Source organism: Mobula hypostoma, chromosome 30 (genome assembly GCF_963921235.1).
Source record: "Mobula hypostoma chromosome 30, sMobHyp1.1, whole genome shotgun sequence".
Classification (NCBI taxonomy): Eukaryota; Metazoa; Chordata; class Chondrichthyes; order Myliobatiformes; family Myliobatidae; genus Mobula; species Mobula hypostoma.
Genome location: NC_086126.1, coordinates 6,128,416 through 6,153,008, shown reverse-complemented (window position 1 = coordinate 6,153,008; position 24,593 = coordinate 6,128,416). Strand labels below are relative to the sequence as shown.

Below are 24,593 nucleotides of genomic sequence, written 5' to 3'. Positions count from 1 at the left end.
TGGAATTTGTTGCCACGGGTAGCAGTGGAGGCCAAGTCATTGGGTGTATTTAAGGCAGAGATTGATAGGTATCTGATTAGCCAGGGCATCAAAGGTTATGGTGAGAAGGCGGGGGAGTGGGACTAAATGGGAGAATGGATCAGCTCATGATAAAATGGCGAAGCAGACTCGATGGGCCGAATGGCCGACTTCTGCTCCTTTGTCTTATGGTCTTATTATGGTGTAGATATTTTTTGTCGTCTAATTTTCCTGTACTTTCTTGTATTTTCATATAATCACGTACATACACTTCAAATCAAATCAAGTTTAAAACAGCATTCCTCTGGAGCCAAGGAGCAAAACATAGACAGCACATTCAAAATAGCGAGGGAAAAAAAAAATCATACAAAAAAAATATCGTATATCGTCCAAGATCCTGAGTGACATGTCCCACAAATTGATGGTACAGTTCCCAGCAATCCAGCCTGTCGTTCCACTGATCGAACACCAGAGGGCAGCACTGGCAGGAGAGCCCAGCCCCCAACCGAGCACGGATGCCACGCTACACCGCCTCCGATGTAATTCAGTGAACTTTTCAGCAGTTTCATGAACACAGGTGATCCTACAAAAACTGGCGGTTTGGCCCAGGACATCACGAGTAAAGCCCTCCCCACCTTTGAGCTCGTCTACATGCAATGCTACCCTAGGACAGCAGCATCCATCATCAGAGATCCCCATCAACTCAGGACGTGCTCTCTTCTCGTTGCTGCCTCAGGTACAGGAGCCTCAGGACTCGCACCACCAGGTTCAGGAACAGTTATTATCCCTCAACTATCAGGCTTTTGAACAAAAGGGGATAACCACACTCACTTGCTCCATCATTGAGATGTTCCCACAACCAAATGCTCTCACCTCAAGGACTCTTTGTCTCATGGTCTCGTTACTTATTGCTATTTATTTATATTTGTATTTGCACAGTCCGTTACCCTTCTGCACTCTGGTTGATCTTTCATTGATCCTGTTATAGTTACTATTCTATAGATTTGCTGAGTATGCCCACAGGAAAATGAACTCCAGGGTTGAATGTGGTGACGTGTATGTACTCTGATAATAAAATTTACTTTGAACTTTTGATTATATGAAGATCAAGCTAAGCAGCTTCTAGAAAAATACAGAAGCAAATGAACCATAACAACAGGAATTCTGCAGATGCTGGAAATTCAAGCAACATACATCAAAGTTGCTGGTGAACGCAGCAGGCCAAGCAGCATATATAGGAAGAGGCGCAGTCGACGTTTCAGGCTGAGACCCTTCGTCAGGACTAACTGAAGGAAGAGTGAGTAAGGGATTTGAAAGCTGGAGGGGGAGGGGGAGATGCAAAATGATAGGAGAAGACAGGAGGGGGAGGGATAGAGCCGAGAGCTGGATACAAGGGGATACAAGAGGATCATGGGACAGGAGGCCTAGGGAGAAAGACGGGGGGGGGGGTGACCCAGAGGATGGGCAAGAGGTATATTCAGAGGGACAGAGGGAGAAAAAGGAGAGGGAGAGAAAGAATGTGTGCATAAAAATGAGTAACAGCTGGGGTACGAGGGGGAGGTGGGGCCTAGCGGAAGTTATGCCATCATGCCATCAGGTTGGAGGCTACCCAGACGGAATATAAGGTGTTGTTCCTCCAACCTGAGTGTGGCTTCATCTTTACAGTAGAGGAGGCCGTGGATAGACATGTCAGAATGGGAATGGGATGTGGAATTAAAATGTGTGGCCACTGGGAGATCCTGCTTTCTCTGGCGGACAGAGCGTAGATGTTCAGCAAAGCGGTCTCCCAGTCTGCGTCGGGTCTCACCAATATATAAAAGGCCACATCGGGAGCACCGGACGCAGTATATCACCCCAGTCGACTCACAGGTGAAGTGATGCCTCACCTGGAAGGACTGTTTGGGGCCCTGAATGGTGGTAAGGGAGGAAGTGTAAGGGCATGTGTAGCACTTGTTCCGCTTACACGGATAAGTGCCAGGAGGGAGATCAGTGGGGAGGGATGGGGGGGACGAATGGACAAGGGAGTTGTGTAGGGAGCGATCCCTGCGGAATGCAGAGAGAGAGGGGGAGGGAAAGATGTGCTTAGTGGTGGGATCCATGCATGGACGCATGCAGAACTCGTTGACTTTATTAACTTTGCCTCCAACTTTCACCCTGCCCTCAAGTTTACCTGGTCTATTTCCGACACCTCCCTCCCCTTTCTAGATCTTTCTGTCTCTGTCTCTGGAGACAGCTTATCCACTGATATCTACTATAAGCCTACTGACTCTCACAGCTATCTGGACTATTCCTCTTCTCACCCTGTCTCTTGCAAAAACGCCATCCCCTTCTCGCAATTCCTCCGTCTCCGCCGCATCTGCTCTCAGGATGAGGCTTTTCATTCTAGGACGAGGGAGATGTCTTCCTTTTTTAAAGAAAGGGGCTTCCCTTCCTCCACTATGAACTCTGCTCTCAAACGCATCTCCCCCATTTCACATACATCTGCTCTCACTCCATCCTCCCACCACCCCACTAGGAATAGGGTTCCCCTGGTCCTCACCTACCACCCCACCAGCCTCCGGGTCCAACATATTATTCTCCGTAACTTCCGCCACCTCCAACGGGATCCCACCACTAAGCACATCTTTCCCTCCCCCCCTCTCTCTGCATTCCGCAGGGATCGCTCCCTACACAACTCCCTTGTCCATTTGTCCCCCCCATCCCTCCCCACTGATCTCCCTCCTGGCACTTATCCGTGTAAGCGGAACAAGTGCTACACATGCCCTTACACTTCCTCCCTTACCACCATTCAGGGCCCCAAACAGTCCTTCCAGGTGAGGCATCACTTCACCTGTGAGTCGACTGGGGTGATATACTGCGTCCGGTGCTCCCGATGTGGCCTTTTATATATTGGTGAGACCCGACGCAGACTGGGAGACCGCTTTGCTGAACATCTACGCTCTGTCCGCCAGAGAAAGCAGGATCTCCCAGTGGCCACACATTTTAATTCCACATCCCATTCCCATTCTGACATGTCTATCCACGGCCTCCTCTACTGTAAAGATGAAGCCACACTCAGGTTGGAGGAACAACACCTTATATTCCGTCTGGGTAGCCTCCAACCTGATGGCATGAACATTGACTTCTCTAACTTCCGCTAGGCCCCACCTCCCCCTCGTACCCCAGCTGTTACTCATTTTTATGCACACATTCTTTCTCTCACTCTCCTTTTTCTCCCTCTGTCCCTCTGAATATACCTCTTGCCCATCCTCTGGGTCACCCCCCCCCCCGTCTTTCTCCCTAGGCCTCCTGTCCCATGATCCTTTCGTATCCCCTTCTGCCCATCACCTGTCCAGCTCTCGGCTCCATCCCTCCCCCTCCTGTCTTCTCCTATCATTTTGCATCTCCCCCTCCCCCTCCAGCTTTCAAATCTCTTACTCACTCTTCCTTCAGTTAGTCCTGACGAAGGGTCTCGGCCTGAAACGTCGACTGCGCCTCTTCCTAGAGATGCTGCTTGGCCGGCTGCGTTCACCAGCAACTTTGATGTATGTAGCAAATGAACCATAATAGCTCAGTGAATTTTCCAGCAATTGCAGTACAGTTGCTTCTGTATTTTTCCAGAAGTTTCTTAGTTTTCAGTAGCAGGTTTTAAGCCACTTGAATCTGACTATTTTATATCACTGGAATTAGTGTTATCTCTAGTCTGAACATGAAACATTTTTCCCCTTTCCTTTGTTCTTTTGGCTTCTCTTTCAACAAAACAGCCGTAAGCAACAAGCTTTATGCCTCATTCTTGACTTCCAAAGAATGTTGGGATCGCAAAAGCGTCTGGATCCAACAGGAGTATTGTCAGAGGTTGTTTGTCTTTTTTTAAAAACACACAGAGAGTGGTGGTAGAGACAGACACAATTAGTTATTTAGGTGACTCTTGGAAGAAAGTAAAATGAAGGACTATGTGGGAGAGAGGGGTTAGATAGATCTTGGAATAGGGTAAAGAGTTGCCACAACATTTATACTGTTTACCTTTTACCTTCTGTCATAAATGCACCTCATTATTTGTTAATTTATTGTGGTAATATTACTTTACGTGTTGTCTGTGAGTTAAATGTACTGTATTGTGCACCTTGGTCCAGAGGAATGGTGTATCGTTTGGTGGTGTGCATGTATAGTTTCTTAAGGTTGTTATAGCCGGGGTGGGGGGTAAGCTCCCACTACCTATTAAATGCTCCCAATGGCGTGCGGCTCAAATAGCCTCTGACCACTAAGTCCAGCTCCTGGCCTTCACGTGTGGTTTGTCTACCATTTCTACTGACAGGAGTTACTGACACCATAAAACCAGTCGCTTTGGACAGAAGGGGCTCGTCATACATGGTTGACAGCTCACCTAGGAGAAGGCAAACTCTGATCTCAAATCTCCGCTACCTTGCCACACACGGGGAAGGCTTCGGGAGTAAACCCCGAAGGAAAAATCTAGAGCTGGAGTCCCTAAGGCAGTCCTACATTGAGTTCAACGCTGACTGGCAACTTCTGCAACGCTGCTGGTGCCAAGCTGTATCAGTCTCTGCTGTTCCTTTGGATTCTTCAGCTGCGTGGGGAGGGGGAGCTTGCTGCACGGACAACAGCTTGTTCTCCGTACTGCACTACCCTGGCCTATGTATCACGTAGACTAGGATGCAATATCCATGGTTGACCCTGACCAATGGAGCTCCTCAAGTCCGCGTATACGTTTGAAATGACAATAAACTAGAACTAGGTTATGTCAGCTGGCTCACATCACTAAAGTTGACAGACAGGGTAGGGTACGATTTGTAACACAACTCACAGCCTGGTATACATTATACCAGGGGTCCCCAACCACCGGGCTGCGGAGTGGTACCGGGCCACAAAGCATGTGCTACCGGGCCGCGAGGAAACGATACGAGTCAGCTGCACCTTTCCTCATTCCCTGTCACTCACTGTTGAACTTGAACATAGGGTTGCCAACTGTCCCGTATTTGCTGGGACATCCCGTATATTGGGCTAAATTGGTTTGTCCCGTACGGGACCCCCCTTGTCCCGTATTTCCCCCGCTAAGGTAGAGCGTTCCTATGAAACTTTTCGTGCCGAAATGGCGTGAAGCAGAGAAGCAATTACCATTAATTTATACGGGAAAATTTTTTGAGCATTCCCAGACCCAAAAAAAAACCTACCAAATAACACATAAAACCGAAAGTAAATAACACTAACATATAGTAAAAGCAGGAATGATATGATAAATACACAGCCTATATAAAGTAGAATAATGTACGTACAGTGGAGTCGGGAAGATGAAGGCAAAACTGATTTGTGGGGGAAAAAATCGGCACGCACGCGCATGCGTACGTCACCGGCGCAAGGCTTCATGGTCATTGTAGTCTTTCCTGGGGTAAAGTGTCCCGGGATTTGACTGCTACTCTTGTCCCTTATTTGGGAGTGGGAAAGTTGGCAACCCTAACTGTAAAAGACATGGTGAGGTGAGTTTAACCCTACTTGAACATCACCCCCCACCACCCCCTGGTCGGCCGGTCCGCAAGAATATTGTCAATATTAAACCGGTCCGCGGCGTAAAAAAAGGTTGGGAACCTCTGCATTATACAGCAGAATGCACAGCGCAGTGTGCATAAGGAGGAACATACGCAAACCAGCATTGTTAGATATGCAGACTGGCAAGGCTGGTTACACAGAACTGACACATAATACAATGGATGTTACAAGTATGGGTACGGGTACACCAATGCCTTTGAACAGAAAATCCTACAAAAGGTAGTGGATTCGGCCCAGTACATCACAGGTAAAGCCCTCCCAACTACTGAGCACATCTACATGAAATGTTGCTGGAGGAAAGCAGCATCCATCATCAGAGATCCCCACCACCCAGGCCATGCTCTCTTCTCGCTGCTGCCATCAGGTAGAAGGTACAGGAGCCTCAGGACTCGCACCAGCAGGTTCAGGAACAGTTACCACCCCTCAACCATCCAGGCTCTTGAACCAGAGGGGATAGCTACACTCATCCATTGAGATGTTCCCACAACCAATGATCTCACTTTAAGAACTCTTTACCTCACATTCTCGTTGTTTATTGCTATTTATTTATATTTGAATTTGCAGAGTTTGTTCTGCACTCTGGTTGATCTTTCATTGATCCTGTTTACAGTTACTATTTTATAGATTTGAGTATCCCCACAGGGAAATGAATCCCAGGGCTGTACGTGGTGACATACATGTACTTCTATAATAAAATCTACTTTGAATTTGAATATTGAACAAGTGGGCGTGCACTAGTGTTGATTATACAAGCTGGCACGTACGATGCTGGTTAGACAAGGTCAGCGTGTGTTACAGGGATCTGGTGATCTGGTGCTCACCCTCTCAGCCACGCCGGCAGTCACGGTCTGCCCCCGCCTGTCCTCGTTCCCTTTGCCGTGCCAGGTCACCTCCGCCGTCTCCTCTCCGTTCTCGCCAAAGATCACCCAGGCGTGATCCTCCGACAGGCCCAGGTGAACGTCGTGGAGCCCCAGCACCTGGCAGGCAGCCACCACTGCGAACGCCACCCCTGAACTGTCCAGCTTCGTGCCTGGGGGAGGGAAAAGAAAAGTGTAAGGAACAGCTCGAGGCTGGGCTGCTTCAGAATAACCACATCAGAGTCCACAGGTAGGATCCTCAAATCAAAGCAACGTTTTTGAGAGGGAGGAAAACTGAAAAGAGACGGGTGGGTAAGTTTCTTTTTGCTACGCAGAGAATAGTGGGTGCCTGGAATGTACCACCTGGCATGTTGGAGACGAACATATTAGACATGTTTAAGAGGCTCTTAGACAGTAAGATTGTAAATATTCTCTGCACTCTCTCAAGGATGTTACTGGGTTTGAGGATCTGAGTCATAGGGATTGGCTGAGTGGCTTAGGACTCTACCCCCCCCCCCACCCCCAGTAGAAGATTTGATAGAGGTGCACAGAACTATGAGGGGTATAGATAGAGTAAATGCATGCAGGCATTTTTCACTGAGGTTGGGCAAGGCTAGAACTAGACGTCATGGGTTAAGGGTGAAAGGTGAGATGTTGAAGGGGAACTTCTTCACTCAGGAGTGTGGAGGAAGTGTGCAATCAACTGCCGGCGGAAGCGGAGGATTGCCAGGGATTGCGTCAACCAGCTTATCTGTGCGGAACAGACAAACCAGCGGAGAGCTTACCAGTGATAAAGCTGAAAAGGGACTGGATGTGCGCCCTGTCCTTGAAGTACGAGCGGCTCAGGCTGTTCCAGATCACGTCAGACACCTTCTTCACCAGGTCCCGGCTGGAGTAACCCCCTTTGGTGGGGTAGAGCGAGCGGTCCACGGCCCCCCGGATCATTGTGGTGAACCTGGCGTGCAGCGCCTTGATCTGGACCAGATCCACGCGGGGGAAACAAGTCCTGGACTCCGAGCTCCCATTGAAGCTGTATCCTGGCACGTTGATGGGGATGACTCGGTTGACGGCCAGGAAGTGCTCCACAAAGCCCAGCACCAGGGACAGGAGGGTCAGGTCTGGTTCGTCCTTCTTCAGCTCAAACTCAAACAGCTTGACCACGTCGACGATGCTGCAGATGGGGAAGAAGGCCGCCTGCGTGGATTTCAGCCCCATCGCGTCTCCTCCAGGTTCGGCACCTGTGCAACGACATCTGCAGTGAGGGTGGAGAATGCATCCTGATCACAACTCAGTGTCTGTATAACACAGGGGTCCTCCACCCGAACCCCACGCTCAATGGCGTTGGTCCTTGACATCAAAGAGACTGGGATCCCCGGGCATAACATGATAATGAAATTTAGAACTGCCCATGTTGGAAATAGAGTCATAGACTTATAGAATAGTACAGCACAGTACAGGCCCTTTGGCCCACAATGTTGTGCCGACACTCAAACCCTGCCTCCCATATAACCCCCCACCTTAAATTCATCCATATACCTGTCCAGTAGTCTCTTAAACTTCACTAGTGTATCTGCCTCCACCACTGACTCAGGCAGTGCATTCCACGCACCAACCACTCTCTGAGTAAAAAACCTTCCTCTAATATCCCCCTTTGAACTTCCCACCCCTTACCTTAAAGCCATGTCCTCTTGTATTGAGCAGTGGTGCCCGGGGGAAGAGGCGCTGGCTGTCCACTCTATCTATTCCTCTTATTATCTTGTACACCTCTATCATGTCTCCTCTCATCCTCCTTCTCTCCAAAGAGTAAAGCCCTAGCTCCCTTAATCTCTGATCATAATGCATACTCTCTAAACCAGGCAGCATCCTGGTAATTCTCCTCTGTACCCTTTCCAATGCTTCCACATCCTTCCCATAGTGAGGCGACCAGAACTGGACACAGTACTCCAAGTGTGGCCTAACCAGAGTTTTATAGAGCTGCATCATTACATCGCTACTCTTAAATTCTATCCCTCGACTTATGAAAGCTAACACCCCATAAGCTTTCTTAACTACCATATCCACCTACACTACAGGATAGAAACTGGCCCTTTGGCCCATCTAGTCCATGCCTAGCTATTAATCTGTCTAGTCTCATTGACCTACACTTGCATCATACCCTCTCTGTGTACCTATCCAAACTTCTCTTAAATGTTGCAATTGAACCCGCATCCACCACTTGCTCGGGCAGCTCATTCCACACTCTCACCGACCTCTCAGTGAAGTTCTCCCTCATGCTCCCCTTAAACATTTCACCTTTCACCCTTAAGCCATGGACCTATAGTTCTAGCTTCACCTCAGGGGAAGAAGATTGCTTGCATTTACCCTGCCTATACCTTTCATAATGTCACACACCTCTGTCAAATGCCTCCTCCGGGGAATTAAATCCTAACCAGTTCGACATTTCCCTATAACTGAGGTCAAGCGCTGGCAACATCCTTGTAAACTGAAGTAATCTCACCGTCCCTCTTCTTGGTGAATACCCATGCAAAGTACTCATTCAGTCATAGAAAAGTGCAGCACAGAAACAGGTCTTTCAGCCCATCTAGTCTGTGCCGAATCATTTAAACAGCCTACTCCCATCGCCCTGTACCGGGACCATAGCCCTGCATACCCCTACTATCCATGTACCTATCCAAACTTCTCTGGAACATTGAAATCGAGACTGTCTATACCACTTGTGCTGGCAGCTCGTTCCACACTCTCACCACCCTTTGAGTGAAGAGGTTTCCCTCATGCTCCCCTTAAACTTTTCACTTTTCACCCCTAACCCACGACCTCTGGTTGTAGTCCCACCCAACCTCAGTGGAAAAAGCCTCCTTGCATTTTTCCTATCTATACCTTTCATAATTCTGTGTATCTCTATCAAATCTCATCCCAATCTTCTACGTTCCAAGAAATAAAGTCCGAACCTATTCAATCTTTCCTTATAACTCAGATCCTCCAGACCAGGCAACATCCTTGTAAATTTTCTGTGTGCTCTTTCAACCTTATGTACATCCTTCCTGTAGGTAGGTGACCAAAACCGCACACAATACTCCAAATCAGGCCTCACCAATACTTCAACGTAACATCCCATCTCCGGTACCCCCGGGTTCCAGGCATGCATTTCCTTCTTTGCCCTCAAGTGATGCTTCCCTCTCCTGGTCGCATCCTTGTTATTAGTGCCTTTGGATTTTGTTGCCACTTTCCTCCTTCCTAATACCCTGCTGAGTTCTTTCTCAGGAGCCTCAGGTCCCACACCACCAGGTCCAGGAACAGTTATTACCCTTCAACCATTAGACTCCAGAACCGGCGTGGATAACTTCACTCACCACTACTCTGAACTGATTCCACGGCACACAGCCTCACTTTCAAGGACTGAACAACTATTATTTAGTTTGTGTTTGCACTATTTGTCTTCTTTTACACTTTGGTTGCTTGTCAGACTTCATTTACTGTACGTATATTTTTTTGGTTCCTTGAGGTTGTTATAGCTGGGGGTGGTCGTGGGGATAAGCTCCCGCTGCCTGTTAAATGCTCCCAATGGTGTGTGTCTTAAGTAGCCTCTGACAACCAAGTCCAGCTCCTGGCCTTCACGTGTGGCTTAGCTACTGAGCCCGGCGGAACCGTTTCCACTGACAGGAAAAGGGGCAAAGGCGGGTTCCTGGCGCCTTGATACCAGTCGCTTCAGGCAGAGGGGACTCGTCAGCCGTGGTTGGCAGCTCATCCAGGAAAAGGAAAACTCTGATCTCAAACCTCTGCTGATTTCACGGGGGAGGCTTCGGGAGTACACCCCAAGGGAAAAATCTGGAGCTGGGGTCCCTAAGACGGTCCTATGTTGAGTTCAATGCTGACTGGCAACTCCAGGGTCTCGGCCGTCCCTTTGGATTCATGATGCATGGAGAGAGAGAGCTTGCTACATGGACAACAGCTTGCTCTCCGTATCGTACTGCCCTGGCTTGCATATCTAGACAGCTAGGGTGCAACATCCAAGGTCGACCCTGACCGACGAAAGCCTCAATGTATAGTTTTTCATAAATCTTATTCTATTTATTTTCCCTATAAATGCCTGCAAAACAATGAAAGTAATGCATTATTTCAATAATAAATTCATTGATCTATCTATATTCGTCAAGGGACTTGATAATTTAATCTGCCTAAATCGTACATATGCTTCCTTTTCCTTTTTGATTGCATGGAGAGTTGAGCGGTGTAGCTACAACCTTGTACTCAACGTTATTAAGACTGAGGACTTCAGGAAAGGGAAGTCGAGGGAACACATACCAATCCTCATCGGGGGTCAGAAATGGAGAGGGTGAGCAGCTTCAAGTTCCTTGGTGTCAACATCTCTGAAGGTCTATCCTGGGCCCAACATGTTGAAGCAACACACATCAAAGTTGCTGGTGAACGCAGCAGGCCAGGCAGCATCTATCGGAAGAGTTTCAGTCGACGTTTCAGGCCGAGCCCCTTCGTCAGGACTAACTGAAGGAAGAGTGAGTAAGGGATTTGAAAGTGAGAGGGGGAGGGAGATCCAAAATGATAGGAGAAGACAGGAGGGGGAGGGATGGAGCCAAGAGCTGGACAGGTGATTGGCAAAGGGGATATGAAAGGATCATGGGACAGGAGATCCGGGGAGAAAGACGGGGGGGGGGGAGAACAGAGGATGGGCAAGGGGTATAGTCAGAGGGACACAGCAAGAAAAAGGAGAGTGAGAGAAAGAATGTGTGTATAAAAATAAGTAACAGATGGGGTACTAGGGGGAGGTGGGGCATTAGCGGAAGTTAGAGAAGTCGATGTTCATGCCATCAGGTTGGAGGCTACCCAGACGGAATATAAGATGTTGTTCTTCCAACCTGAGTGTGGCTTCATCTTTACAGTAGAGGAGGCCGTGGATAGACATGTCAGAATGGGAATGGGATGTGGAATTAAAATGTGTGGCCACTGGGAGATCCTGTTTTCTCTGGCGGACAGAGCGTAGGTGTTCAGCAAAGCGGTCTCCCAGTCTGCGTCGGGTCTCGCCAATATATAAAAGGCCACATCGGGAGCACCAGATGCAGTATATCACCCCAGCCGACTCCCAGGTGAAGTGTCGCCTCACCTGGAAGGACTGTCTGGGGCCCTGAATGATAGTGAGGGAGGAAGTGTAAGGGCATGTGTAGCACTGGTTCCGCTTACACGGATAAGTGCCAGGAGGGAGACCAGTGGGGAGGGATGGGGGGGGGCGAATGGACAAGGGAGTCGCGTAGGGAGCGATCCCTGCGGAAAGCAGAGGGGGGGGGAGAGAAAGATGTGCTTAGTGGTGGGATCCTGTTGGAGGTGGCGGAAGTTACGGAGAATAATATGTTGAACCCGGAGGCTGGTGGGGTGGTAGGTGAGGACCAGGGGAACCCTATTGTTAGTGGGGCGGCGGGAGGATGGAGTGAGAGCAGATGTACGTGAAATGGGGGAGATGCGTTTGAGAGCAGAGTTCATAGTGGAGGAAGGGAAGGCCCTTTCTTTAAAAAAGGAAGACATCTCCCTCGTCCTAGAATGAAAAGCCTCATCCTGAGAGCAGATGCGGCAGAGACGGAGATATTTCGTTAAGGGGTTTGAGGAGACTTGGTCTGTCACCAAAGACATTTGCAAATTTCTACAGGTGGACAGTGGAGAGCATTCTAAGTGGCTGCATCACCGTCTACTACGGAGGGGCCAACGCACAGGATCGGGAAAGGCGGCAGAGGATGGCAAACTTAACCAGCTCCATCAAGGGCACCAGCTGCCCCGCCATCATGGGCAACTTCAAAAGGTGATTTCCTCAAGAAGGTGGCAGACATCATTAAGGACCCCCATCGCCCTGGACGTGCGCTCTTCTCATCAGGGAGCCTGAAGACACACACTCAACATTTCAGGAACAGTTTCTCTCCCTCCACCATCAGATTTCTAAATGACCAATGAACCCATGTACACACTACTTCACTATTTTGCACTACTTACTGATTTCTTAAAATATTTCTTGTCGTCACTTATAATAATTTGATGTATTGCACTGTACCACTGCTGCAAAATAACAAATTTCATTACGAATGTCAATATGTCAGTGATAATATACCTGATTCTGATATCTTTCGTCGTTGAACTTGCCGTCTTTACTAGAAATAGCTGCTTCTGAACAGGTCTTTAAACAGCTCCCGCAGGCCAGACCTGGACCTGCCCCATAATAGCTGCTTCCAATCTGCTCACTCTAGCTCCTGCCAGATACTTTGCCTTCCCCCAGCTGAGTGCCCTTTAACTCCACTTACCACACTACTGCTAAACATTTCGGCTAAAATTGCCACCCCATCCCTGCAGAGGTGTAGCAGCAAAACTGATCTAGAACCAAACGAAACAATTGCCACTTGCCTACGGCTGCGTGGACTTGTTTCACTGCGTGACACGCCCACAGCTCCAAAAGTCAAATTCCTTATTTTGATCCTTTATTAGCAATTAGCAAACATACAATTAAGTATTAGAGTGTTATCTCAGCGGCCAGCAAAAACACGACTTCTGCCAGTCCCAAGATACAAAGTGCCACAAAATTACTTGTAATCAGAGATTAAGGGAGCTAGGGCTTTACTCTCTGGACAGAAGGAGGATGAGAGGAGACATGATAGAGGTGTACAAGATAATAAGAGGAATAGATAGAGTGGACAGCCAGCGCCTCTTCCCCAGGGCACCACTGCTCAATACAAGAGGACATGGCTTTAAGGTAAGGGGTGGGAAGTTCAAGGGGGATATTAGAGGAAGGTTTTTTACTCAGAGAGTGGTTGGTGCGTGGAATGCACTGCCTGAGTCAGTGGTGGAGGCAGATACACTAGTGAAATTTAAGAGACTACTAGACAGGTATATGGAGGAATTTAAGGTGGGGGGTTATATGGGAGGCAGGGTTTGAGGGTCGGCACAACATTGTGGGCCGAAGGGCCTGTACTGTGCTGTGCCGTTCTATGTTAAAATAAGCATAAATAGGTAACTCATTCCCTTCGGTTCTACCGCACCCCCATTAATGTGACTAGCTATCATAATGAACACGCAACACAGAATGCAGAGCTCCGACGAATGGTATTGTTCACAGATACAAGAGCTCGGCTCACAATCTAGTGTGCACATTACTGGAGAATATGCAGCTAAATCCATAGTATCCAGGACATCTTCAAGGAGCAATGCCTCAGAATGATGGCAGCCATCCTTAAGGACCCCCATCACCCCCAGCATGCCTTATTCTCATTGCTACCATCAGGGAGGAGGTACAGGGGCCTGAAGCCACCCACTCAACAATTCAGGAACAGCTTCTTCCCCTCTGCCATCTGACTTCTGAATGGACATTGAACCCATGGACACTACCTCAATACCTTTTTTTATTTCTATGTTTGCACAACATACTTAACTATTTTATATATACACACACATATATATATATATTTACTATATTTGAGTTTTTTCCCCTATATTATCATGTATTGCATTGTCCTACTGCCACAACAGCAAATTTCACGACTTATACCAGTGATATTAAACCTGATTCTGATTGTAAATTACCTATTATACAACAATACTGTGTCAAGTCCTCAACTAGCGTAAGCGAAGTCAGAATCAAAGTAAACTTATTATCAAATAACGTACTGGATATGTCACAATATACTACCCAAGACTCGTTTTCTTGCAGATGTTCACAGGGAAAAAAAGAAATATAATAGAACTTATGAAAAACTACAAATAAAAATTGACAAACCACCTGTACTGATACTGGGAGGCTGACTCCGCACTCCGCACTGAACAATAAATTGCCCCTCCGTGGACAGAATTAGGAGCACCTAATTTGTGGGAGTGAACATAACGGGACGATTTCACCTGGTCCCTCAACAAAGCAGAGCAGCGTCTCCACTTGCTGAGGAGATCGAGGCGAGCAAGGTTCTCCGGCCCATCTCCATTCTAACCAATTTTTACAGGAACACCTTCGAGGGTGCCCCGACCAGCTGCATCAGCATCCGGAATGGGGATTGCAAGGCAGCTGACCGCAAGATCCTGCAAAGGATCACGAGGGCTGCCGGGAGGATCATCGGGGTCTTTCTTCCATCCATCGGAGATATTTATCAGGAGCACCGCGTGCACAGGGCCCTTCGCATTGTCAATCACCCCTCCCATCCAGCTAACAATATATTTGACCCTCAACCATCAAACAGGAGGTAACAGAGCATTAGGATATGGACTGTTAGGTTGGGAAACAGCTCCCCCCCCCCCAAGGCTGTAAGACTACTGAGCTCCTTGAAACCACCCAGGGTCTCATCACGTATGAAGCACAGGTAGCATTATACTGTTTACTTTCTAACTTGTGGGTTAAAATAATGGTCTCTCTCTCTCAGATCCCACACCACCAGGTTTCAAAACAGTTATTACCCCATAACCATCAGGTTCCTGAACTGGTGTGGATAACTTTACTCACTACAACTCTGAACTGATTCCACAATCTATGGACTCACTTTCTATAACCCATATTTTCATTATCACTTATTTATTTATATTTGCTCAGTCTGTTCTTCTTTTGGCAGTCTTAGTGCGCAGCTTTGCATTGATTCTATCGTAATTATTTGTTCTACTGTTCTTGCCGGCAGCACCTCTACTTCCTTGGGGGTCTGCAGAGATTCATCATGACATCTAAACCTTTGACAAGCTTCTGTAGATATGCGGTGGAGGGTGCATCATGGCCTGGTATGGAATCACGGAAAATCCTACAAAAGATTGTGGATTCAGCCCAGTACATCACGGGTAAAGCCCTCCCAACCATTTAGCACATCTACATGAAACGCTATTGCAGGAAAGCATCATTCACTCACCACCCAGGCCATGCTCTTATCTTGCTACTGCCATCAGGTAGAAGGTACAGGAGCCTCAGGACTCACACCACCAAGTTCAAGAGCAGTAACTACCCCTCAACCATCGGGCTCTTGAACGAAAGGGGATAATGACACTCACTTGCCCCATCTATTGACATTTTCCCACAACTAATGATCTCACTTTACGAACTCTATCTTGTTATCTCATGTTCTCGTTATTTATTGCAATTTATTAATATTTGCACTTGCACAGTTTGTTGTCTTCTGCACTCTGGTTGATCTTGTCATAGTTATTATTCTACAGGTTTGCTGAGTACGTCCACAGGGAAATGAATCGCTAGATAGTGCGTGGTTGACATACGTGCTTTGATAATAAAATTCCTTAGTGAACTGTCAAATATCCAGCCCTCCACCCGTTATCGCTTGTTGATAAGGACCACATCCACGATTAGTTGGGCAGATCTGCCCGTGGGAAGGCACGGTGCGCGCCTCTGGACAAAGAGGGGGAATTTTACTCCGCTGCGACCCGAGGCCTGGCTGTGGCCACAAAGCATGGCAAGGAGAACGCCAGCATCCAGCCCCACCATTCACAACTGCACGCCTGCTTCCTCGCCACCGTCTCCTCCCTCTCCCACACCCCCACCACCCCCACTTCCTGCCCTCGTATTACCTGAGGCCACTCAGCTTCTCCCTCCCACGCCAGGCCGCCTCACGGTCGCCTCAGCAACCCTGGCACAGGCTTCTACCCCCGATGCACCTTGGGACTTGTAGTTCCAATCCTACGGGCACCGGGCGGAGGGCGGCGCTGATTGCACGCCGGGAGTTGTAGGCGAGCGCGCCTAGAGCGCATGCTCGCCACTCCTCCGCCTGCCTGCCTCCGCTAAGGGCCGGCCGGTTGTTTCGCCTAATGCGCCTGCGCGGGGGTTTTGGCGCCCTGTCCTCTTGCCTCATGGTTGCCCCGCAGGGAGGTCGCCATTGAGTGAGGGTGGATGGAGTGGCAGGCGTTGATTTTAAATCGTCACCTCACGGTGATCTGAACCATATCAAAAGATTCAAAATACATTCATTATCAAAGTGTGTATGCAGTATAAACCCATTCAATGAGGAAAAAAACAGCAACCCCATCCCTCCCACGCAAAAAGAAAACAAAATTCGTACAAGGTGCAACAAGAAAAAAGCAAGCGAAAACGCAGGATATACGCATTGATTAAACCTTGCTCCGGTGCCAACCTCTGACAGCCTCGAGGGAGGGAGAGGTAGTTGGAATGCAAGGACCTTCTCTCGGGAGCATCGAGTGAGAGGGAGAGAGAAGCCATCACACGCAGACACCCTCCTCCGGCAGCAACGAGCAAGAGGCCGGTAGACGGCGCTGAGGGCTCGCTCGCCTCTACACCCACCTCGATGATTTCAGTCATACTCAGCGAGAGATGGAGTCGATCGTTATGGCTCCTCCCAAAAGAAACTGGCATGTCAGTGGCACAGCAAGACCCCAACTCATCTGCGCACCAGTTGCGCATGCCGCCTCAGGATGAGGTAGCGTTTCATAACCAGCGGCGAAGCACCTTAATTTTGGCCCACAATGAGGGAGGTGGATTTAGTGCATAGCAAGATCCATACCCAGCAATTTCCTCGCCACCGTTACAATGGCGCTGATCAATTAGATCTGGAGGATGGGACAGTGACTGTACCCATGTACCAGAGGCATACCCCTTGCCCTCTCTGCCAAACGATGGCTGAAGGGTTATCGGTGGAAAATTAGAAAGACTTACTTATAGAACATACAGACGATTCTGTGGATGCTGAAAATGCAGAGTAACACGCACAAAATGATGGAGGAACTCAGCAGTTCAGGCGGTATCTACAGAAAGGAATACACAGTCGACGTTTCGGGCCAAGACCCTTCGACTGTGGAAGACACTAGCAGTGTGCCAGATGTTGAAGGCTGTGAGGGAAGAGAAGTGAGTGCAGTTACTGTTGCAAGGGAGAAAGTGTTCAAAATGCTGAAAGAGCTAGGAGTATGTAAGTCACCCTTACTAGATGAACTGCACCTAGGGTTCTGAAAGAGGTAGCGGTTGATATTGTGGAGGCATTAGTAATGATCTTCCAAAAATTATTGGACTCTGGTATGGTGCCAGAGGACTGGAAAATTGAAAATGTTACTCCACTCTTTAAGAAAGGAGGAAGGCAGCAGAAAGGAAATTATAGACCAGTTAGCCTGACCTCAGTGGTTGGGAAGATGTTGGAGTCAATTGTTAAGGTGAGGTGATGGAGTACTTGGTGACACAGGACAAAATAGGACAAAATCAGCATGGTTTCCTTCAGGGAAAAACTCGCCTGATGAACCTGTTGGAGTTCTTTGAGGAGATTAAAAGTAGAGAAAGGGGATGCAGTGATCATATCTGGACTTTCAGAAGGCCCTTGACAAGGTGCCACACATGAGGCTGCCTTCCAAGTTAAGAGCCCATGATATTACAGGAAAGTTACTGGCATGGTTAGAGCATTGGCTGATTGGTAAGAGGCAGTGAGTGGGAATAAAAGGATCCCTTCCTGGTTGGCTGCCAGTAACTAGTACTGGTCTGCAGGGGTCGGTGTTGGGACCACTTCTTTTTATGCTGTATATAAATGATTCAGATGATGGAATAGATAGCTTTGTTGCCAAGTTTATATGAAGAATAGTAGAGGGGCAGGTAGTGTTGAGAAAGCAGGAAGGCTGCAGAAGGACTTAGGTTAGGAGAATGGGCAAGAAAGTGGCACATAAAATACATTGTTGGAAAATGCATGGTCATGCATTTTCGTAATGGAAATAAAAGTGCAGACTATTTTCTACACACGGAGAAAATCCAAAAATCTGAGATGCAAAGGGACTTGGGAGTCCTTGTGCAGAATACCCTAAAGGTTAACTTGCAGGTAGAGTCAGTGGTGAGGGAGGCAAACACAATGTTAGCATTCATTTCAAGAGGTCTTGAGTATAAGAGCAAGGATGTGGTGCTGACGCTTTATAAGACACTGTGAGGTCTTGCCTTGAGTATTGTGAACAGTTTTGGGCTCCTTATCTTAGAAAAAATGGCATTGGAAAGGGTTCAGAGGATGTTCACATGGATGATTCTGGGAATGAAAGGGTTATCATGCAAGGAATGTTTGATAGCTCCGGGTCTGTACTTGCTGGAATTCAGAAGGATGAAGAGGGATCTCATTGAAACTTTTCGAATGTTGAAAGGCCTAGAAGAGTAGATGCAGAAAGGATGTTTCCCATGGTGGGGGAGTCTAAGACAAGAGGGCACAGCCTCAGGTTAGAGAGGCAGCCATTTAAAAGAAAGATGCAGAGAAATTTCTTCAGCCAGGGGGTGGTGAATTTGAGGGATTTGTTACTACAGGCAGCTGTGGAGGCCAGGTCAAAAAGGCAGAGATTGATAAGTTCTTGATTGACACTGCGTCAAAGGTCACGGGGAGAAGGCCGGGAGGTAGGGTTGAGGGGGGAGAAAAAGATCAGTCATGATTAAATGGCATAGCAGACTTGATGGACCAAATGGCCTAATTCTGCTCCTATGTCTTATGGTCTCATGGTCTAATATTATTTATATAACACCTGCTACAAGTGTGTACTTATTTTTAGAGATCTGCATTGTTTGTACACAAGTACATTGAAACATACAATGAAATGTGTCACTGCATCAATGACCAACACATTCCGGATATGTGCTGAGGGCCGTCTGCAAGTGCTCCTGGCACCAACCTAGCATGCCCATAAAATGACATATCTCCGCTGATGATCAACACTGGCACACCTTAACGATGTCTGCTTAGCCCACTGCTCTACTCTCTCTACACCCACGATTCTGTTGCTAGGCGCAGCTCAAACACCTGCAAGAAAATAAATCTCAAGGTTGTATATGGTACAATAAATTTAATACTTTGCTTTGAACTTTGAATTTTCAGAAATATATGTCTCTACCAAAGGAGGTGGAAAGCGATCCTCCCCCCGCTAGCCTGCAGATCAACCTCAGGCAGGGTGTAGCACTTGCTTAGCCTCCCAATCAGGGTCACGTGGAGCCATGAGAGCAGGTCATGGACAGTTGTACGAACAGCCGGTGCATATCACACGTCCTGGTTATGCGACCACTGACACCAGGCAGACAATCTCTGAAGAGATTGTCCTGACGAAGGGTCTCGGCCCGAAACGTCGACTGTACCTCTTCCTAGAGATGCTGCCTGGCCTGCTGCGTTCCACCAGCAACTTTGATGCGTGTTGCTTGAATTTCCAGCCATCTGCAGAATTCCTCGTGTTTGAATCTCTGAAGAGTATTGATTACGACTGCAGTCACCTGTCTTGTAAAGACACTGCCCAGAAGAAGGCAATAGCAGGTCACTTCTGTAGAAAAATTTGCCATGAAAAATCGTGGAAAGACCATAATCGCCCCCGTCATACGACATAGCACATTCTGAATGAACGAACGATATGAGAATCCAGCAAGATTCTCTTCAAGTTTCTATAGATGCACTATAGAAAGTACCCTGAGGGGTCGTATCTCAAGTTGGGATGGGACCTGCTCTGCTCTGGACTGACAGAACGAGCAGAGAGTTCACATTAGCAAGGAATTTCTTTGCACCATGGTGTATAGATCTGACAACAAACTGAGCTGTATCTGATGTGATCTCTACTGCAGAGACCTGAGGAGGTGGAGTCACCGAACGTGTCAAAGGTGGACATTGATGGCCAACGAAGGGTACGTGGGAGAGCACGGGGAAATGGTGCAGAGGTCAAAACTGAGTCGGCCATGATGGATCAGACTCCGTGCATTGCACAGCCTCCATGGTCAACCAAGGTACAGGAGTGCACCCTGAATTTTTCAGTAATGGATTATCTCTGCTGGTTGTTCTTGCTTCTTGGTTGCTTCCATGTTGGGTCAGATCGATTTAAAAAAAAATCATGGACTGTCCAGTGCTTGGTGTTAAAGAATTTAGACAACACAGTCTGTCAACCTTCTCCAAGATCAATCTAACCCTTCCCGCCTGCGTAACCCTCCATTTTTCTATCATCCATGCGCCTACCTAAGAGCTTCTAAAATGGCCCTAACGTAGCTGACTCTACCACCGGCCCTAGTACCACGTTCAATGCACCCACTGCTCTCTGTGTGAAAAGCCTACCCCTATACTTCCCTTCAATCACCTTAAAATTATGCTCTCTTGTATTAGCCATTTCCTTCCTGGAGAAAAACTCTCTGGCTGTCCATTCCACCTGTGCCTCTCATCATTTTGTACACCTCCATCGAGTCACCTCACATCCTCCTTCACTTCAGGGAGAGAAAAGCACTCTGACTGTGTCCATTGACAGATATAAGAGAGATTAGCTTTATTTACATTAAGACATTGCAAATTCCTACAAGAAAATGAATCTCAAAATAGTATATGGTGAGACATGTACCTTGATAATACACTTATTTTCAACTTTTGATACATCAAAACATCAAATGCAATATTTGCGTCATAGACCAACACAGTCCAAGGATGCAAACAAGAGAAAATCTGCGGATGCTGGAAATCCGAGCAACACACACAAAATGCTGGAGGAATTCAGCAGGTCAGGAAGCATCTATGGAAAAAGGTACAATTGACATTTAGATTAGATTATGAGGACATGCAGTCCTCTCTTATTGTCATTTAGTAATGCATGCATTAAGAAATGATACAATATTCCTCCTGTGTGATATCACAGAAACACAGGACAGACCAAGACTGAAAAACTAACAAAAACCACATAATTATAACATATAGTTACAACATGCAACAATACCATAACTTGATGAAGAACAGGCCATGGCACAGTAAAAAAGTTCAAAGTCTCTCGAAAGTCCCACATCTCACGCAGACGGGAGAAGGAAGAAAACTCTCCCTGTCATGCCCGACCACAGTCCGACTCTGAGTCATCCGAAAACTTTGAGCCTCCGATCAGCCCTCCGACACCGAATACCGAGCACCATCTCTATCCGAATGATTCGACCTCAGCCTCGGTCACCAGCAGCAGGCAAAGCCGGGGATTTTGGGGCCTTCCCTCCGGAAGATTCTCGATTGCCCAGTAACAGCGGCAGTGAACCGGCGTTTCAGAAATTTCTCCAGATGTTCCTCTGTGCTTTCATGTCTGTCTCCATCAAATCAGAATTGTCCACAGCCCCTATTTAACAGATACGATATCATTTTCACCGGAGAGCTGCGCGCCCGCGTCGCGCTGCCATCTTCTCCTCCCGCCTTCGCAGGCCAAAACGTCAACTGTACTTTTTCCATAGATGCTGCCAGCCTGCTGAGTTCCTCCAGCATTTTGTGTGTTGTGACAGCCCAAGGATGTGCTGGGGGCAGCCTGCAAGTGTTGCCTCGCTTCCGGTGCCAATGTAGCACGCCCTCAACTCACTAACCCTAACCTGTGCGTCTTTGGACTGTGGGAGGAAACCAGAGCACCCGAAGGAAACCCATGTGGTCACAGGGAAAACGTGCAAGCTTGTTACAGATGGCGGTGGGAATAGAGGCGTGGGAGTGGCAGTAAGGCAAAAGTTAAAATGGTGTGCTGACAGAACAGAGTGCAGGCATTGTACCAACACAGGGTGAGCGAAACCGTTCAGAGCGTGGCTGCCCTTTGTACAGCCTTTTCTGTTCAAGCCTGGGAACCAAGATTGCCAAACATATCAAGACAAGATAAAGGTGCAGAGTGGCACTTACAATTTGACAATTATTTTAGTATTATTTAGCACAGAGATTTAATTGGGAACACCTGAAATTTATACACGAGGAATTCTGCAGATGCCAGAAATTCAAGCAACAGACATCAAAGTTGCTGGTGAACGCAGCAGGCCGGGCAGCATCTCTGGGAAGAGGTACAGTCGACGTTTCGGGCCGAGACCCTTCCTCAGGACTAACTGAAAGAAGAGCTAGTAAGAGATTTGAGAGTGGGAGGGTGAGGGGGAGATCCGAAATGATAGGAGAAGACAGGAGGGGGAGGGATGGAGCCAAGAGATGGACAGGTGATTGGCAAAAGGGATATGAGAGGGTCATGGGACGGGAGGCCCAGGGAGAAGGAAAAGGGGGAGGGGGGAAAAACCCAGAGGATGGGCAAGTGGTATAGTCAGAGGGACAGAGGGAGAAAAAGGAGAGAGAGAGAAAGAATGTGTATATATAAATAAATAACCGATGGGGTACGAGGGGGAGGTGGGGCATTAGCAGAAGTTTGAGAAGTCAATGTTCATACCATCAGGTTGGTGGCTACCCAGACGGAATATAAGGTGTTATTCCTCCAACCTGAGTGTGGCTTCATCTTCACAGTAGAGGAGGCCGTGGATAGACATGTCAGAATGGGAATGGGATGTGGAAATAAAATGTGTCGCCACTGGGAGATCCTGCTTTCTCTGGCGGACAGAGCGTAGGTGTTCAGCGAAATGATCTCCCAGTCTGCGTCGGGTCTCGCCAACATATAGAAGGCCACATCGGGAGCACTGGACGCAGTATATCACCCCAGCCGACTCACAGGTGAAGTGTCGCCTCACCTGGAAGGACTGTCTGGGGCCCTGAATGGTGGTGAGGGAGGAAGTGTAAGGGCATGTGTAGCACTTGTTCCGCTTACAAGGATCTTCGGTACTTGTATATACTGCTGAATATGTGGATCCTGGATCGGCCTCTGCAGCCACCTGAGGACCCACCAATAGACAACCCCTTACAACAGGGGTTCCCCACCTGGCTCCATGGACCCCTCGGTTAATGGTAGGAGTCGATGGCATAAGAATGGTTGGGAACCCCTGCCTTAGAAGACCGTGATCGCCCATGTCATACGACAGGGCACATAATGAATGATTGAATCCATCCCTGCCCCAAATTCCTTTGCCCTCCTTACCGGGACTGTGTTATTGGCTGCCTGGGCCTTGAACTCTGAAACGTCTGGAAGCCCCAGCGTTTCAGAGCAGTAGGGCTAGAGGAGGGTACAGTGATAGCGGGGTGTAGTTCCGTGGACGTAATCAGGACTCTGACATCTCACTCAAATGTAGTCTCTTGGTGCAATGTTTCAGGAGCACACCCACCCTCTCACCCATTCCAACAGGGATAACGATTGGGAAGGAAGGAAAGAGTTGTTCTCATAACAAGTTGTCCCTGAGTTAGGTGCTACAGGCCATCCAGATTAAGCTGCAGAAGACAGAATGGTAAGTAACAGTACAGTTCGTTCGTTTCTTTTGTGCCATGTCGTATGATGTGGGTGATCATGCTCTTTTCATGATTACGATTGTTCTTGGCAACATTTTTCTACAGAAGTGATTTTCTATTGCCTTCTTCTGGGCAGTGTTTTTCATAAGACGGGTGACCCCCCCCCACCCCCCAGCCATTATCAATTCTCTTCCGAGATTGTCTGCTTGGCATCAGTGATAGAACCAGGACTTGTGATGTGCACCAACTGCTCATACGACCATCCACCACCTGTTCCCATGGCTTCACGTGACCCTGATCAGGGGGCTAAGCAGGAGCTACACCTCGCCCAAGGGTGACCTGCAGGCTAGCGGAGAGAAGGAGCACCTTACACCTCCTTTGGGAGAGACGTATCAACACCCACCACCCAAACAATACAGTATAGAATTAAAAATACATTACCACTCAATCCCTGAGGAACCTTTCTTTGAGTCCTGACAAAGGGCCTCAGCCTGAAACGTTGACTGTACCTCTTCCTATGGATGCTGCATGGCCTGCTGCGTTCCACCAGCATTTTGGCATTTTGTGTGTGTTACTTGAATTTCCAGCATCTGCAGATTTCCTCATGTCTGTGTTTTTAAAAGAATCTTTCTTTTGTGCCTTTAATGTTGTAGGTGCATCATCAGAGCCTTATCATACAACTATTACCTTCTGGGCGGATAAAAGGTTACAAAGAAAAATATTTTCATCTTACTCCGGGAGAATTTGTTCATTTGATGTCTGACAGTTAAAGAGCCAGCTTAGCAGGTAAAACTGGTCGAATGAGGATCTATGTTTAGATCTCTGATGTGGTGGCGGTATAGGAACTCCAGGGGGCAGTGTTGCATTTCATATTGAAGTGCTGGTTTATTATTGTCCCACGTACCAAAATAGCAGCGAAAAGCTTGTTTTGCAACACACATCAAAGTTGCTGGTGAACGCAGCAGGCCAGGCAGCATCTCTAGGAAGAGGTACAGTCAACTGCGTTCATCAGCAACTTTGATGTGCTTCCAGCATCTGCAGAATTCCTCGTGTTTGCGAACTTGTCTTGCATACTGTTTTACAGATCAGTAAGGGTAAAACAATAACAATGCAGAATAAAGTGTAACTTACTGCC

General features: G+C 47.9%; 1 protein-coding gene across 4 annotated transcripts in view; it reads right to left on the bottom strand.

Annotated features, from left to right (window-relative positions):
• Nucleotides 1-23,921, bottom strand: part of men1 (multiple endocrine neoplasia I) — a 41,128-nt gene extending 17,207 nt beyond the window's left edge. Inside the window, exons 1-4 of one of the 4 annotated variants that reach the window (XM_063036464.1) lie at nucleotides 15,951-15,990; nucleotides 15,281-15,390; nucleotides 7,202-7,654; nucleotides 6,381-6,589 (exon numbers count right to left, since the gene is read on the bottom strand). In XM_063036464.1, coding sequence (XP_062892534.1) covers nucleotides 6,381-6,589; nucleotides 7,202-7,631 — 639 coding nt within the window. In that variant the 5' untranslated portion in view covers nucleotides 7,632-7,654; nucleotides 15,281-15,390; nucleotides 15,951-15,990. Of the gene's footprint in view, nucleotides 1-6,380; nucleotides 6,590-7,201; nucleotides 7,669-15,280; nucleotides 15,391-15,950; nucleotides 16,061-23,899 lie in introns of those variants that run through there. The other 3 variants (XM_063036461.1, XM_063036462.1, XM_063036463.1) reach the window with 3 other exon arrangements.
• Between the last annotated feature and the right edge of the window lie 672 nt (nucleotides 23,922-24,593).